The sequence below is a fragment of the Gekko japonicus genome, unplaced genomic scaffold, assembly GCF_001447785.1.
Source record: "Gekko japonicus isolate JY-2015 unplaced genomic scaffold, Gekko_japonicus_V1.1 scaffold7, whole genome shotgun sequence".
In the NCBI taxonomy this organism is placed as follows: domain Eukaryota; kingdom Metazoa; phylum Chordata; class Lepidosauria; order Squamata; family Gekkonidae; genus Gekko; species Gekko japonicus.
In genome coordinates, this window is record NW_015159711.1 from 1,141,956 (window position 1) to 1,154,217 (window position 12,262).

The window sequence follows — 12,262 nt, forward strand, 5'->3', positions numbered from 1 at the left end:
AGCTGGCAACCCTACATTCCCCTCAGTGCCTGTTGGTAGGCAACTAAGCTTGGTCCTGTCACCTATTTTGGCCTTTGGGAGAAAACACATTGGGGCCAGTCCTGATAGGGTTGCCAACTCCAGATGGGAAATTCCTGGAGATTTGAGGGATGGAGCCTGAAGAGGGTGAGGTCTGAGGAGGGGTGGGACCTCAGACAGGTACAATGCTATAGACTCCACCCTCCAAACCAGTAAGTCCCTCATGGGGAACCATTGTTGCCAATCTCCAGGTGAGGGCTGGAGACCACTCAGAATTACAACTGCTCTGCAGAAGGGAGGGCAGAAGTCAGCTGAAGTCAAAGGGGCAGATAATGGTAGGTTGATGGTTAGCTGGGAAAGAGATGGGGTTGCCAACTCCAGGCTGGCAAATTCCTGGGGATTTGAGGGGTGGAGCCTGGAGAGGGTGGGGTTTGCGGAGGGGTGGGACCTCAGACAGGTAGAATGCCATAGACTCCACCCTCCAAACCAGCCATTTCATCCTGGGTAACAATTGTTGCCAATCTCCAGGTGAGGACTAGAGATCACTCAAAAATACCACTGCTCTTCAGGTAGCAGAGATCAGTTCCTCTGGAGTAAACAGTGGACTCTGTCATTATACCCTGCTGAGGTCACCACAGCAAACTGACACTGTTTGCCCAAAGCCAGAGCACTCTCCCAGAGCCTCTTTCTAGATCTCGTATTTATTTTCACAACGGGCTTTATTCCTAGTCTATTTATAAAGACTAAAAAATAATGTCAGTGTCTTCAGTGCTAATTGATGTGAGACTCTTGCATTTTATGTTTGAAAATAGCTGGGTCTCAGTCTACTTGTATGACTGGGTTTGTCTTTTAAATCTTTTAATTTTAAAGTTAAGGGATCGGCTTGAAACCATTCCTCCAAGAAGAGGAAACTCTGCTGCTCAGAGTCCCAGAGCTGAATTCACTGGCCAAGTCCTTTGTTGCTGTGTTGTGTGTCATCGCTGAAGCTTTCTCTTGCCTGCAGAACTAACTGGTGGAGGATGTAGTGGCATTTGAACTGGGAAAAGCATAGCTTGTGCTTCCCAAGTAAGAATAAAATCATTTGTTTGCTTTTTAATTGACATGTAATCTCAGTTTATAAGGTTAAGCAAAGGCCTTGTAGCTGGAGAATGCAGGAAGAGTTTGTGAATTGAGTTATTACAAAATTGAGTGTGCAACAGTGCCTGTGAGTTTGATGGCTGGAAGAAAATTGCAGAAGAAGACAGAGGAGGAGGAGGAGGATTTATACCCCGCCCTTCACTACCCGAAGGAGTCTCAGAGCAGTTTACAATCTCTTTTCCCTTCCCCTCCCCACAACAGACACCCTGTGAGGTAGGTGGGACTGAGAGAGCTCTCCCAAGAATTGCCCTTGAGAGAACAGCTCTGAAAGAACTTATGGTTGACCCAAGGTCACACCAGTAGCTGCATGTGGAGGAGTGAGGAATCAAACCCAGTTCTCCCAGATTAGAGTCCAAGCTCTTAACCATTACACCAAACTGGCTCTCTGACAATCAGAGATGAGTGTATGTGTATCTATAGTTATCCTGTTGATATTAGACTAGGATCTGGCAGACCCAGGTTCAAATCCCCACTTCTGCCATGGAAGCTTGCTTGGTGACCACAGGCCCCAATCATACACTCTCAGCCTAACCTACCTCACAGGGTTGTTGTTATGATGATACAATGGAAGAGACAAGACTGTAAGCTACTGGGAGAAAAGTAGAATATAAGTGAATTAAATGTTAAAGCAGTCCCAGGGAGCCACAATTTCCCCCCTTTGAGAAACTTGCATGTCTTGATGGTTAAACGTAAGTCTCCTAAATGGGGTTAATAGTGGGTCCCCAGGACTGTTCCCAGTCAGGAAAGCAGTGCTCCTTGTCCAGACATGCTCTGATCCAATCAAAAGTCTTTATTCAGGAGGGTGAAAACCAAGGCTGTCTGTGAAGAGCTCCAAGAGGACCTCCACACACTGGGTGAATGGGCAACAATGTGGCAAATGACATTCTGTGGCTGCGGTCACACGAAGCATTAGGCACGCTAGAGAGACGGAAGATAGGCGGATTTTCCGGGGGCGATCTCACCACCACATCTGGGAAGCGTAGAGCTCCCGTGGCTCACCCAAGGCTTCACTCCGAAGATGCGCGGTAAAAAACTAGTACCTCGGAGGTACTAGTTTCCGGAAACCGCGGGGCAAGGGCGGGCGCGTGATCGCGTTTCCGGTGGAATCCCGTGACATCCGGCGCCCGCCCATGTCCCCTCGCAAAAAGGTTTTTTTTTTCAAGTGTCCTTGGGATGCGCCCAAGCACCCCAACGGGGCATGCGCACACGTCGGTGTACAGAAAAAAAACCCACCCATTTGTCGCAACACGCCACTTCTTTGCCGTGCCGCAGGATTGTGGTGTGATCGGCACCTCCCCCCTACCACAGGACCTCCACGGGATGTCTGCTCGCGCAATCGCACGTTATTTTGCCCCGGGGCAAACAGCCACGCTCCCCCCCCCCGCATTTTCCTGCCCATGTGACCGCAACACCCCCCCCCCCCCCCCCCCCCCGTATTTTCCTGCCCGTGTGACTGCAGCCAATGTTAAGTTTAAAGTTATGAACATTGGGACAAAAAACCCCCCACCAAGTATAGGCTAATGAGGTCTCAACTTGCTGAGAGTGAGAGGGGAAAAGATCCTGTGATCGTGGTGGATAGCTCAGTGAAGGTGTCAACCCAGTGTGCCACAGCAGTGGAAAAGGCAAACTGTGTTAGGGAATATTAGGAAAGGGATATTGTAATGCCCCTGTATAGATCTATGGTGTGGCCGCCTCACTTGGAATACTGCGTGCAGTTCTGGTCACTGCATCTCCAAAAGTGCATTGCAGAGGTGGGAAAAGTGCAGAGGAGGGCGACCAAGATGATTAGGGGGTTGGAGAACCTTCCCTATGAGGAAAGGCTGAAGGTTCTGGGACATTTTCAGTTTAGAAGAGAGATGAATAAGTGGGGGGACGGGATGGGACATGATAGAAGTATATGAAAATATGCACCGAGTAGAGAGAGTAGGCAGAGAGCACATTTTCTCCCTCTCCCAAAATACTAGAATTTGAGAACATCCAATGAAGCTGATGGGCAGTAGCTTCAGGATAGAAAAGGGAAATACTTCTGTACACCAAGAGTGATTAAAATGTGGAATTTGCTGCCAGGGGCATAGATGGCTTTGAAAGGGGATTAGACAGATTCATGGCGAAGATAGGTCTATCAGTGGCTACTAGCCATGGCGACTACAGGGAACCTCCACATGCAGAGGCAATCATCCTCTGACTCCCAGAGCCAGAAGGCAACATCAGGGTAAGGTCTCAGTGTCTATGCCCTGCTGTTGGCCCTCCAGAGGAACTGGCTGGCCACTGTGTGAGACAGGATGCTGGGCTAGATGGATCACTGGTTTGATCCAGCAGGGCTCTTCTTAATGTTCTTATAATTCTTATGTCCTCATGATGAACCCAGAAATGACATCAGGATAATGTAATGTATAGTTAAGCCCTGATACCTGCAATAAAGAATAGACACATTTATTGGTTTGTTTGTTTATTTTTAAAAATTCTGTGCTGACTCTCAACATTAACATTACAACACTAAAATGTTTAAAACATTAGAAAGCATTTAAACTACTTTATATATGAGCATCTATATATATGTGTGTGTGTATTTAAAATCAATAAAACAAATACAAAAACACACAAAGAGGGAGGAGGACTAATAAGAGTCAGTGAGGGAATAACAAACAAAAAACCCCCACAGTGACCGCAGATCCTGACAGCCAGACTGGGACCGCACCATCTGCCATTGAGGCGCATTGTTGTTTTAAATGCTGATGATTTTAGTGAATTAAGACTGATGATTTTATGGATTTTAATTGATTATTGTAATATGTTTTAATTTGTAAATCTACATTAATTGCAGATAGATACCTGCCCTGAGCCTACAGTGTGGGGAGGGCTGGATATAAGTCTAATGAAATAAATAAATAAATCCAAAAAACTTTGCCTGCTGGCAGAAGACAACAATAAAGAGAGAAGATGAATTTCCCAGAAGAGTTCAAAGTTTTGCTGCCATGACCAAGAAGTTTCTTTCTCAGGTATGATAGAAGAGATATGTCACCCTAGCGTTCCTGACCCGCCTGACCAAGAGCTCTGAGTGATCTGAAAGCTTGCATGTTTCTTGCTCGTCCAAAGAGAGAGACTGAATGCCTCACTTTGAGTCTCCGCTCCAGGATGCTTATTCTACAAATCCTTGACCTGGCACCGGGGTGTGTGGGCTAGCTGTGATTGCACAGGACGGCAGAGGAAAATCACTCTCTATCTACTCAGAGTTTTTCCTCTACTTGCATCCTGCAGCTGTCTAAACCTCTGACTCAAATGAAGGCCAGAAGTGCTGGGGGGGAGAAGGGAAGGAATCGTTGGTGGTGTGTTTGCTATGGGTGAATGTGCGTTGAATGCCTTTGCCCCAGCTGGTCTGCAATTACTTTCTTACCATTTTAAAGGACAGAGCCCGTGAAGACTAGTGGTTACAGGGCTAAAGAGTGTAGTGAAGTGGTTAAGAGCAGCGGACTCTGATCTGGAGAACCAGGTCTGATTCCCCACTCCTCCTCCACATGATGCTTGCTGGGTGACCTTGGGCCAGTCACAGTTCTCTCAGCCCCACCTGCCTCACGTGCCTGTTGTGAGAAGGGGAAGCTGCTTTGAGACTCCTTAAGGTAGAGATAGTAAAGGTAAAGGTTTTCCTTGCTTGAAAGCTAGTCGAATCCAACTCTAGGGGGCGGTGCTCATCTCCGTTTCCAAGCCGAAGAGCCAGCACTGTCTGAAGACTTCTCCGTGGCCAGCATGACTAAATGGAGAGGCGCACAGAACACTGTTACCTTTCCACTGAAGCGGTACCTATTTATCTACTTGCAATTTCTTGCTTTCGAACTGCTAGGTTGGCAGGAGCTGGGGCCAGATATGGGAGCTCACTCCGTCCCATGGCACTTGGGTCTGGAACTGCTGAACTACAGACCTTCTGGTCTGCAGCTCAGCGTCTTAACATCTGAGCCACCGTGGCCCCTCACAAGGCCCCTCTTCCGGATTTGGAGTGGGAAATTTCTGGGGTTTATAGCTGCTCTTGGACCATGATACTTCCCAGTGGTTTTGGGCTGGTCACCTGTCCTTCAGCCTAACCTGCCTCACAGGTTCTGGTGGGTAGTCATGTTAGTCTGAAGCAATAGAAGAAGCAGCGTGAAATAATGAATAATGTGCTGAATTATTGTTAGGATTAATAGTTGTATAAAATACATATGACCTATGTGGTGATCTGTTATAGTTGGAATTGTATATTTTATTATTATTGAGATTGGTCTATGTAAATTTGTAATTGATGTGTATGTAAACTTGATTGGAAATCCGAAGAAGAAGAAAGAAGAAGAAGAAGAAGAAGAAGAAGAAGAAGAAGAAGAAGAAGAAGAAGAAGAAGAAGAAGAAGATGGAAGATGGAAGAAGGAAGAAGGAAGAAGGAAGAAGGAAGAAGGAAGAAGGAAGAAGGAGGAGAAGGAGAAGGAGAAGGAGAAGGAGAAGGAGAAGGAGAAGGAGAAGGAGAAGGAGAAGGAGAAGGAGAAGGAGAAGGAGAAGGAGAAGGAGAAGGAGAAGGAGAAGGAGAAGGAGAAGGAGAAGGAGAAGGAGAAGGAGAAGGAGAAGGAGAAGAAGAAGAAGAAGAAGAAGAAGAAGAAAGCTTATACTCAGAATAAAACTTGTTGGTCATAAAGGTGCCCCTGGACTCAAACTTTGTTCTACCTCACAGGATTGTTGTAAGGAAAATGGGCTAGCTCCATCAATATACACTGCCCAGAGTTCCTTGGAAGAACTGCAGGATATAAATGGTGATGGATGAATTAAAAGTAGGGGCGTGGGGTGCTCAGGTTTCCCCAGTGCCTCCCATTAACAGAAGCGCTAGAAGAGATGAGATGGGGGTTCTGCCAGGGGAAAAAACGACTCTGAGACTTGGTCTGGAAAGGCCGCCCTCTGCACCAAAAGCCGCTTCCCCCATTGCCAGGTGCTGAGGGCCAGGCAAGATTGCTCAGATCTGACAGGGCCTCCCCCCCCATAGCCTGTTGCCACTTCTGGGAGCTCCATGGGGGTCACCGTGGCTTGTGGCCACTGGACAACACACTTGGTTTAGCGCAAGATGGGGAGCCCTCTTACAGTGTGGCTGTAGCAGGAGAAAAGAGCCAAACGCCAGGAGCACTGTCAAGACTGACAGCCCGGGTGGCAGGGTGGGGGCTTCCCCCGAGGGCACCTGAAGAAGTGCTCCGTGGCTACCCTGCTGCTGCCCGGGTCGTTAGCCCGCCCGGGACGGTGCTCCTGGCCAGCTTGGTTCCCCGTAGCAACTGTTGTGATCTCGAGCCCCCTTCACGGGCCGCCAGGAGCGGAGCCTCCCGGCTGCAGGCGTTTTCGGTCCGGTCCGAAGAGCCAGGAGGAGCCCCCGAGGGCGGCGTCTGGAGAAGGGCCATCGCCGTCGTCCTCCGACCGGGTTCGCCGTCCGGGCGCCGCAGGCCTCTCCTGCTCCCCGGCCGGGTTCCTCGAGCGGTGCCTGGAGCAGCGGCGGCGCGGCGGGGGCCAGAGCGGGCAGGGGAAGGGACGTCGGGGGCGGGCGGCTGGCTGGCGGGCCATGGCTTCTCCGCTGCTGGGGCCGTACGCCTGGTCGGAGCGGCTGGAGTGCGCGGCGCTGGAGCTGCCCGAGGGCGGCGCGGCGGGGGCCCGGCCCGAGAAGGGCAGCGCCGAGAGCCGCATCCGACGGCCCATGAACGCCTTCATGGTCTGGGCCAAGGACGAGAGGAAGCGCCTGGCCGTCCAGAACCCGGACCTCCACAACGCCGAGCTCAGCAAGATGCTAGGTGAGTCCCCCGCCGCCGCCGCCGCCACCACCACCACCACCACCACCACCGGGGGGGGGGGGCAGTCCGGGGCACCCACCCCGGGGCCGGGAGGCGGGCTGGAGGGATGGAGGGGAGGGCGCCCTGGGCGCATCCTCCTCTCTCTTGCCTTCCAGCGCCGAGTCCGACCACTTTCTTCGCTGTCCCGTCACTTTCCCTGGGGGTAGCATCTCAACCCCGGGCGCTTGGCTCGTCCTCCCAGCAATCGGGTCCGATTCGTTCATGCGCCCAGGAGGAGGAGGCGGAGGAGGCGGCCAGCCTTTGCCCCAAACCGCCCCGAAGTCCGAGCCGAGCGCTTCTCCGTCGCCCGGGTTTGTCCGCAGCAGTTGCGCTCCGGTCCGAAACCCGCTCACGGGAGAGAGTCAGCTGAGCTCCCCGGAGCGCCTCGGTCTCCCGCGCGGGGTTGACGTCTGCGGGCCGGGGGCTGAGGGTGGCCCCGGGAACCAGGTCGGCAGGTGGCATCCTCCTCCCGCGGCCGTCGGCGGGACTGAGAAGGGACGGTCGGCGCCTCTGGAAACTGACGGGCCCTTCGGCCTTTCTTCGGGAAAGCTCCCGAAGGTCTCTCGGGGGGAACCCAACGTTTCGCTCCGAGAGTTTGCGACGGGGCCCTGCAGAGCCGGTGCTTTTCTTTCCCTTTCGTAAAGACAGGGAAACTCGCGTGGGAACAAGGTTTGTGGCAGGCACGTTTCGAAAACGGCTCCCTCCCACCCCGCCCCGAAGAAGTTTTTTAAAATGCGCTGGGGACAAAAATGTAAACGCCGGTGCCTTTTTTTAAAAAAAAAAAATGATAATTTATTATTGGATGTTCCCAGTTGCAAAGAGGTCCTTGGGCAAACTAAAACTAACTTCTAACGAATTACAGAAGAACGGAGAAGGGGGGAAACCGCCCAAATTTATTTTTTGGACCTCGCTACAAAGCTCTTTTATTATTGGGCTGTTTAGAAGCTAGCGTTTTCCGAACATAGAAAATATTTGCACAGCGATAGTCAAGATTGTTTATCAAATGTTCACGGAAGAATTCGCTAAGAGAGAAGGAAAGGAGACTGCGAGATTGTATTGGGAGGGCTTTTTGAAGTTCACAAACGTGCCAGATGCATCAATGTTCTTTCCGAAATAAAATGAATAAGAAAATGGGGGGTGGGGGAGGTCTCTGCACTGCTTTACTTCTCTCTAAGAAGTTAACTGATTAATGTTTGAGCATTTATTAATGTTTTAGTTTGGCTGTTGATCTGAGCACATAAAAAGATTCTGCTATTATGGGGAGCAAGCAATTTAAAATAACCTAAGGTTGGAAGCAGAAATGAATTTCTTCATATTCATTCTGGTGGCATTTGCAGTCATCTGCTAGGGATTCAGACAGCAGGCACTAAAGATATTTTAAATAGGCTCCTTAGTTTCATCCCCCCAACAAGTGCTAGAAGCAGAAAAATAACAGCATTAAAACAACAAACGAAAAAGAAGGTAAAATCACGGTGAATGTATGAAATATGTCAAGGATGACATCACGTCATCTACCAAATCAGGACAAAACAAAGAAATTCAGCACTTATCAGTCTACAAGCCAAGCAAATCATTAACATCCTAAAAACATAGGGGGGGAAATGAGTCCAGTGGAAACTTTAAGACCAGCAAAGTTTTATTCTGGGTATAAGCCTTTGTGTGCACACACACTTCTTCATGCACACAAACGCTTATAGCCAGATTTAAACTTTTTTGATCTTAAAGGTGCCACTAGACTCAAACTTTATTCTGCCGCTTCAGACCAACACAGCTAACCCCTCCTGATCCTAAAAACATCCAATTCGGGAAGCATTGAGACCAGCGCCTTCATTTGCAGTCTTCTCTGTTTTCTCTCTCTTCCTTTCAAAATAAAAGGACTCAGGTTGTCATGGAATTTATTAGAACTGTAAGTATTTTTAAATGATGGAAGGGAAGTGGCAACAAAAGGTTATGTCCCTTTTCCCAAGCTCTATTTTAAAACTTTTCATCTTCCAATCTCCTGAACATTTTGGCTTATTTATTTTATTTAGAATATTTATATGCTGCTTTTCTCCTGGAACACAGGACCCAAAGTGGCTTACAGACTTAAACAATCTAAAACAGTGTGCTCACTCAAAATCCAAATACATCAAGACCTCCATTACTGATGTCACTATTATTACAAGGCTCTAGCCAACAGACAGTCCTTTTTTGACATCATTCACTATTTAATTTTTTTAAAAAAATAAAGCTCTACAGCAACAATTGAACCTGGAATAAAATAATAAAACTGCTGTCCTAAAGATGTTACTTGGAAGCACATCCCACTAAAAGTAATTACAATGTGTTTGGATGAGTGTTTGAGTTGCCTTGCTCTAATCAAATTTCGCTGAAATTTATTCCCATTGATTTCTATGTGGTTCACTTCCAAGTAAGTATGCACAGGACTGCAGCCTTGGGACACAGGAGAGAAACATCTGCAAAAATTTATATGCTTTAAAAATTGGATTGCCATTAAGTCTTCTCTTCTCTTCCCTTCTCTTCTCTTCTCTCTCTAACATTGGGAATTCAGAATAAATGTACATATCATCTCTGTAAAATTCATAACTTTATTAACCCCTATCACATTCCCACTTAATCATCTGTTTTCTAAATGGAAAAGCCCCTGACTCGTTAGCTTTTCCTCCTTAGGGAAACTGCTATGAGTAAGGAGTTTTGATTGCTCTTTTCCGTACTTTTGCCAGTTCTGTGGTATCCCTTTTGAAATGGGGAGTACAGAACTGAGCACTTTTGACACCGGATGTTTTATTTTTAATTCTTATTAATTCTAAATATGAAATCTGAACATAAGAAGAATCTTGCTGAATCAGGTGAATGGTCCATCAAGTCCAGCATCCTTTCCCCCACAATGGCCGAACAGATGTCTCCAGGAAGTCCATAAGTAGGGGATGAAAGTAATAACCACCCCCTGGTATTGCCCCACACACACACAGCAGCTGTTAGTGAAAGGTGCCGTGCCCCTACAGCTGGAAGTTTAATTTGTTCACATCACTAGCAGGCAGTACATGTATCCTCCATGAATTTGTCTGGTGGCCTTTTAAAGCCATCTAAGTAATTGTGATCATTACATCTTGTGGCAGTGAGTTCCACAAGTTAATTCCATAGAGAACAAAAAGAGCAAGACTTCAGTAGCACCTTAAAAACTAACAGAATTTGTGGCAGGGTATGAGCTTTCATGAGTTACTGCTCACTTCTTCAGTGAGTGAAGAAGTGCTTCTCTTGTCTATCTCAAATCTACTGTCCGTCCGTCAACTTCATTGGATGCCCCTTTTAGTATCACAGAAGTGCTCTGAATCAATTTTCAGTGTGCCATACATAATTTTACATGTGTATCTCTTTTTCATCTTTTTCTAAAAATCTAGGAAAAAGTAACTAAGATAAGAGGTAGAGGTTACTAACAATTATGTTCAGAATCTAACAATTAAAAAAGTTTTTCAGCCTTTCCCAAATAGGGTCATTTGATCATTAGAGTTGCCCTGTTCTGCAACTTTTCCAGCTCTACAACATTTTTTTTAAAAGATATGGCAACCAGAACAGTACTTAGCAGTCCAAATTCTAAATGGGCCCACACCGTAAAATTTGTGCAAGGGTATTACAGTACATTTATTTCCCGTCCCTTTTCTTAAGAATCTGTAGTATGGAGTTTGCCTTTTCCATGTGGTTGCGGGCTGAGTTGATATTATCATTGCAGACTGAATTGATATTTTCATGGTGCTGTCTGCCACCCCTAGATCTCTTTCCTGGTTTATCACAGCCCGTTCAAGCCTCATCCATCTATTGGTGCAGCGGCGGCTTTTTTTTGCCCCGGTACATATCACTTTACCCTCACTTCCATTGAATCTCATTAGGTGATTTGTTACCTATTTGGAGAGACCTTTTTTGCAAGCTTTCCTTCTGGAAATCACTTGCAGACTTACTTTAGGATTTTACCATCCTGAATCGTTTGTGTCATCTGCCAGCTGGGTATCCTCATACAGCCCCCCTGGACTCCAGCTCTCCAGACCCCAGGGTCAGTGTTAGCATCCGGAGTAAATGTCTCTCTGCAGTGCATGCACACATCACGACACTGGGAATTCCTCCCTTAAAAAAGAAGACGACTGCGATGTGAAATTCTATGCCGGTAATAAATGATGCAAGGCAGACGTATTTACATCATTGGATTTTATTTCCACATTCAATTTACATTTTTGGGAAGACTTGTCTGTGTTAATGTGCCACAACAAAAAGGAATAAAGAGCCATATACCTAATGTGTTTTGACCATGTTGCAAAATAAGGCAGGAATAATTTTTACGGTGATTAGAGCAAAATTGTTTGGCTTATTTTTCCATGAGTGCCCCCCCAGAAACCAACATGCTAAATTGAATTTTGACATTTTCATCATTTGCGACATCATATTCAGAACCTAATTAAAAACCTCCAGTGTAAAATAATTTGCTCAGAACAGATTTCAGTGAATTGCAGTGTGATTGAAACCTCAGTAGAGATGCTGGGATTTTTTTCGCTAAAAATCTGAAGGAAGTAAAAAAAAAAGAACTCACTATTAAACAAATACAAACACTCACATGATATTTGGAGGAATCGTCACCTGTGGATATTGTAATATTAAACACACCATTGTATTAACACTGCAGGAGCAAAAGAGATTTTTACTTGCCCCTTCTTTAATTAAAACATAGTTAAATATATATCCTTATACTAATAGCCAAGTTGCCCCCGTGAGTGCGGATATCTAAATCCTTGCTCCGGGGGCAGCTGGGGGCCAGGGAGAGGTTTGTGCACACGTGGGGCCGTCCCCACGTGTCCACAAAAATGCTAAAAGTTGAAAAAAAATTCGGGGGGATGTTTAAATCCCCCCGAAAGTGCAAGAGCGTTCCATGCGCATGCGTACGGAACACTCTGCGTCTTTCAGGGGGATTTAAACATCCCCCCGAAAGTTTTTTCAACATTTAGCATTTTTGTGCACACGGGGGGCCCCCCCCCATGTGCACAAACCTCTCCCCCCCCCCCCCCAAGTGCCCCCGATGTCCGTATCTAAGGTCAGTATTAGATATATAGATGTATGTATGTATGTATGTATGTATGTAAAAAGAAAATGAACGGCCGGAGAGGCCCAGCAGCGGCGGCGAGAGATAGGTGAGGAGGGGGAAGACAGTCAGGGAGGGGAAGAAAAACTGCTGAGGGCCCGCCGGATGTAAGCCGCGCGGGCCTCGGTTCACGGGGGGAAAAAAGAAAGAGAGAGAG

The 12,262-nt window shown here is 47.2% G+C and overlaps 1 protein-coding gene across 1 annotated transcript in view; it reads left to right on the plus strand.

Annotated features, from left to right (window-relative positions):
- Nucleotides 1-6,715: 6,715 nt before the first annotated feature.
- SOX7 (SRY-box 7) overlaps nucleotides 6,716-12,262 on the plus strand; it is a 12,185-nt gene continuing 6,638 nt past the window's right edge. The window contains exon 1 of the mRNA XM_015429280.1: nucleotides 6,716-6,941. Coding sequence (XP_015284766.1) covers nucleotides 6,716-6,941 — 226 coding nt within the window. The remainder of the gene's footprint in view (nucleotides 6,942-12,262) is intronic.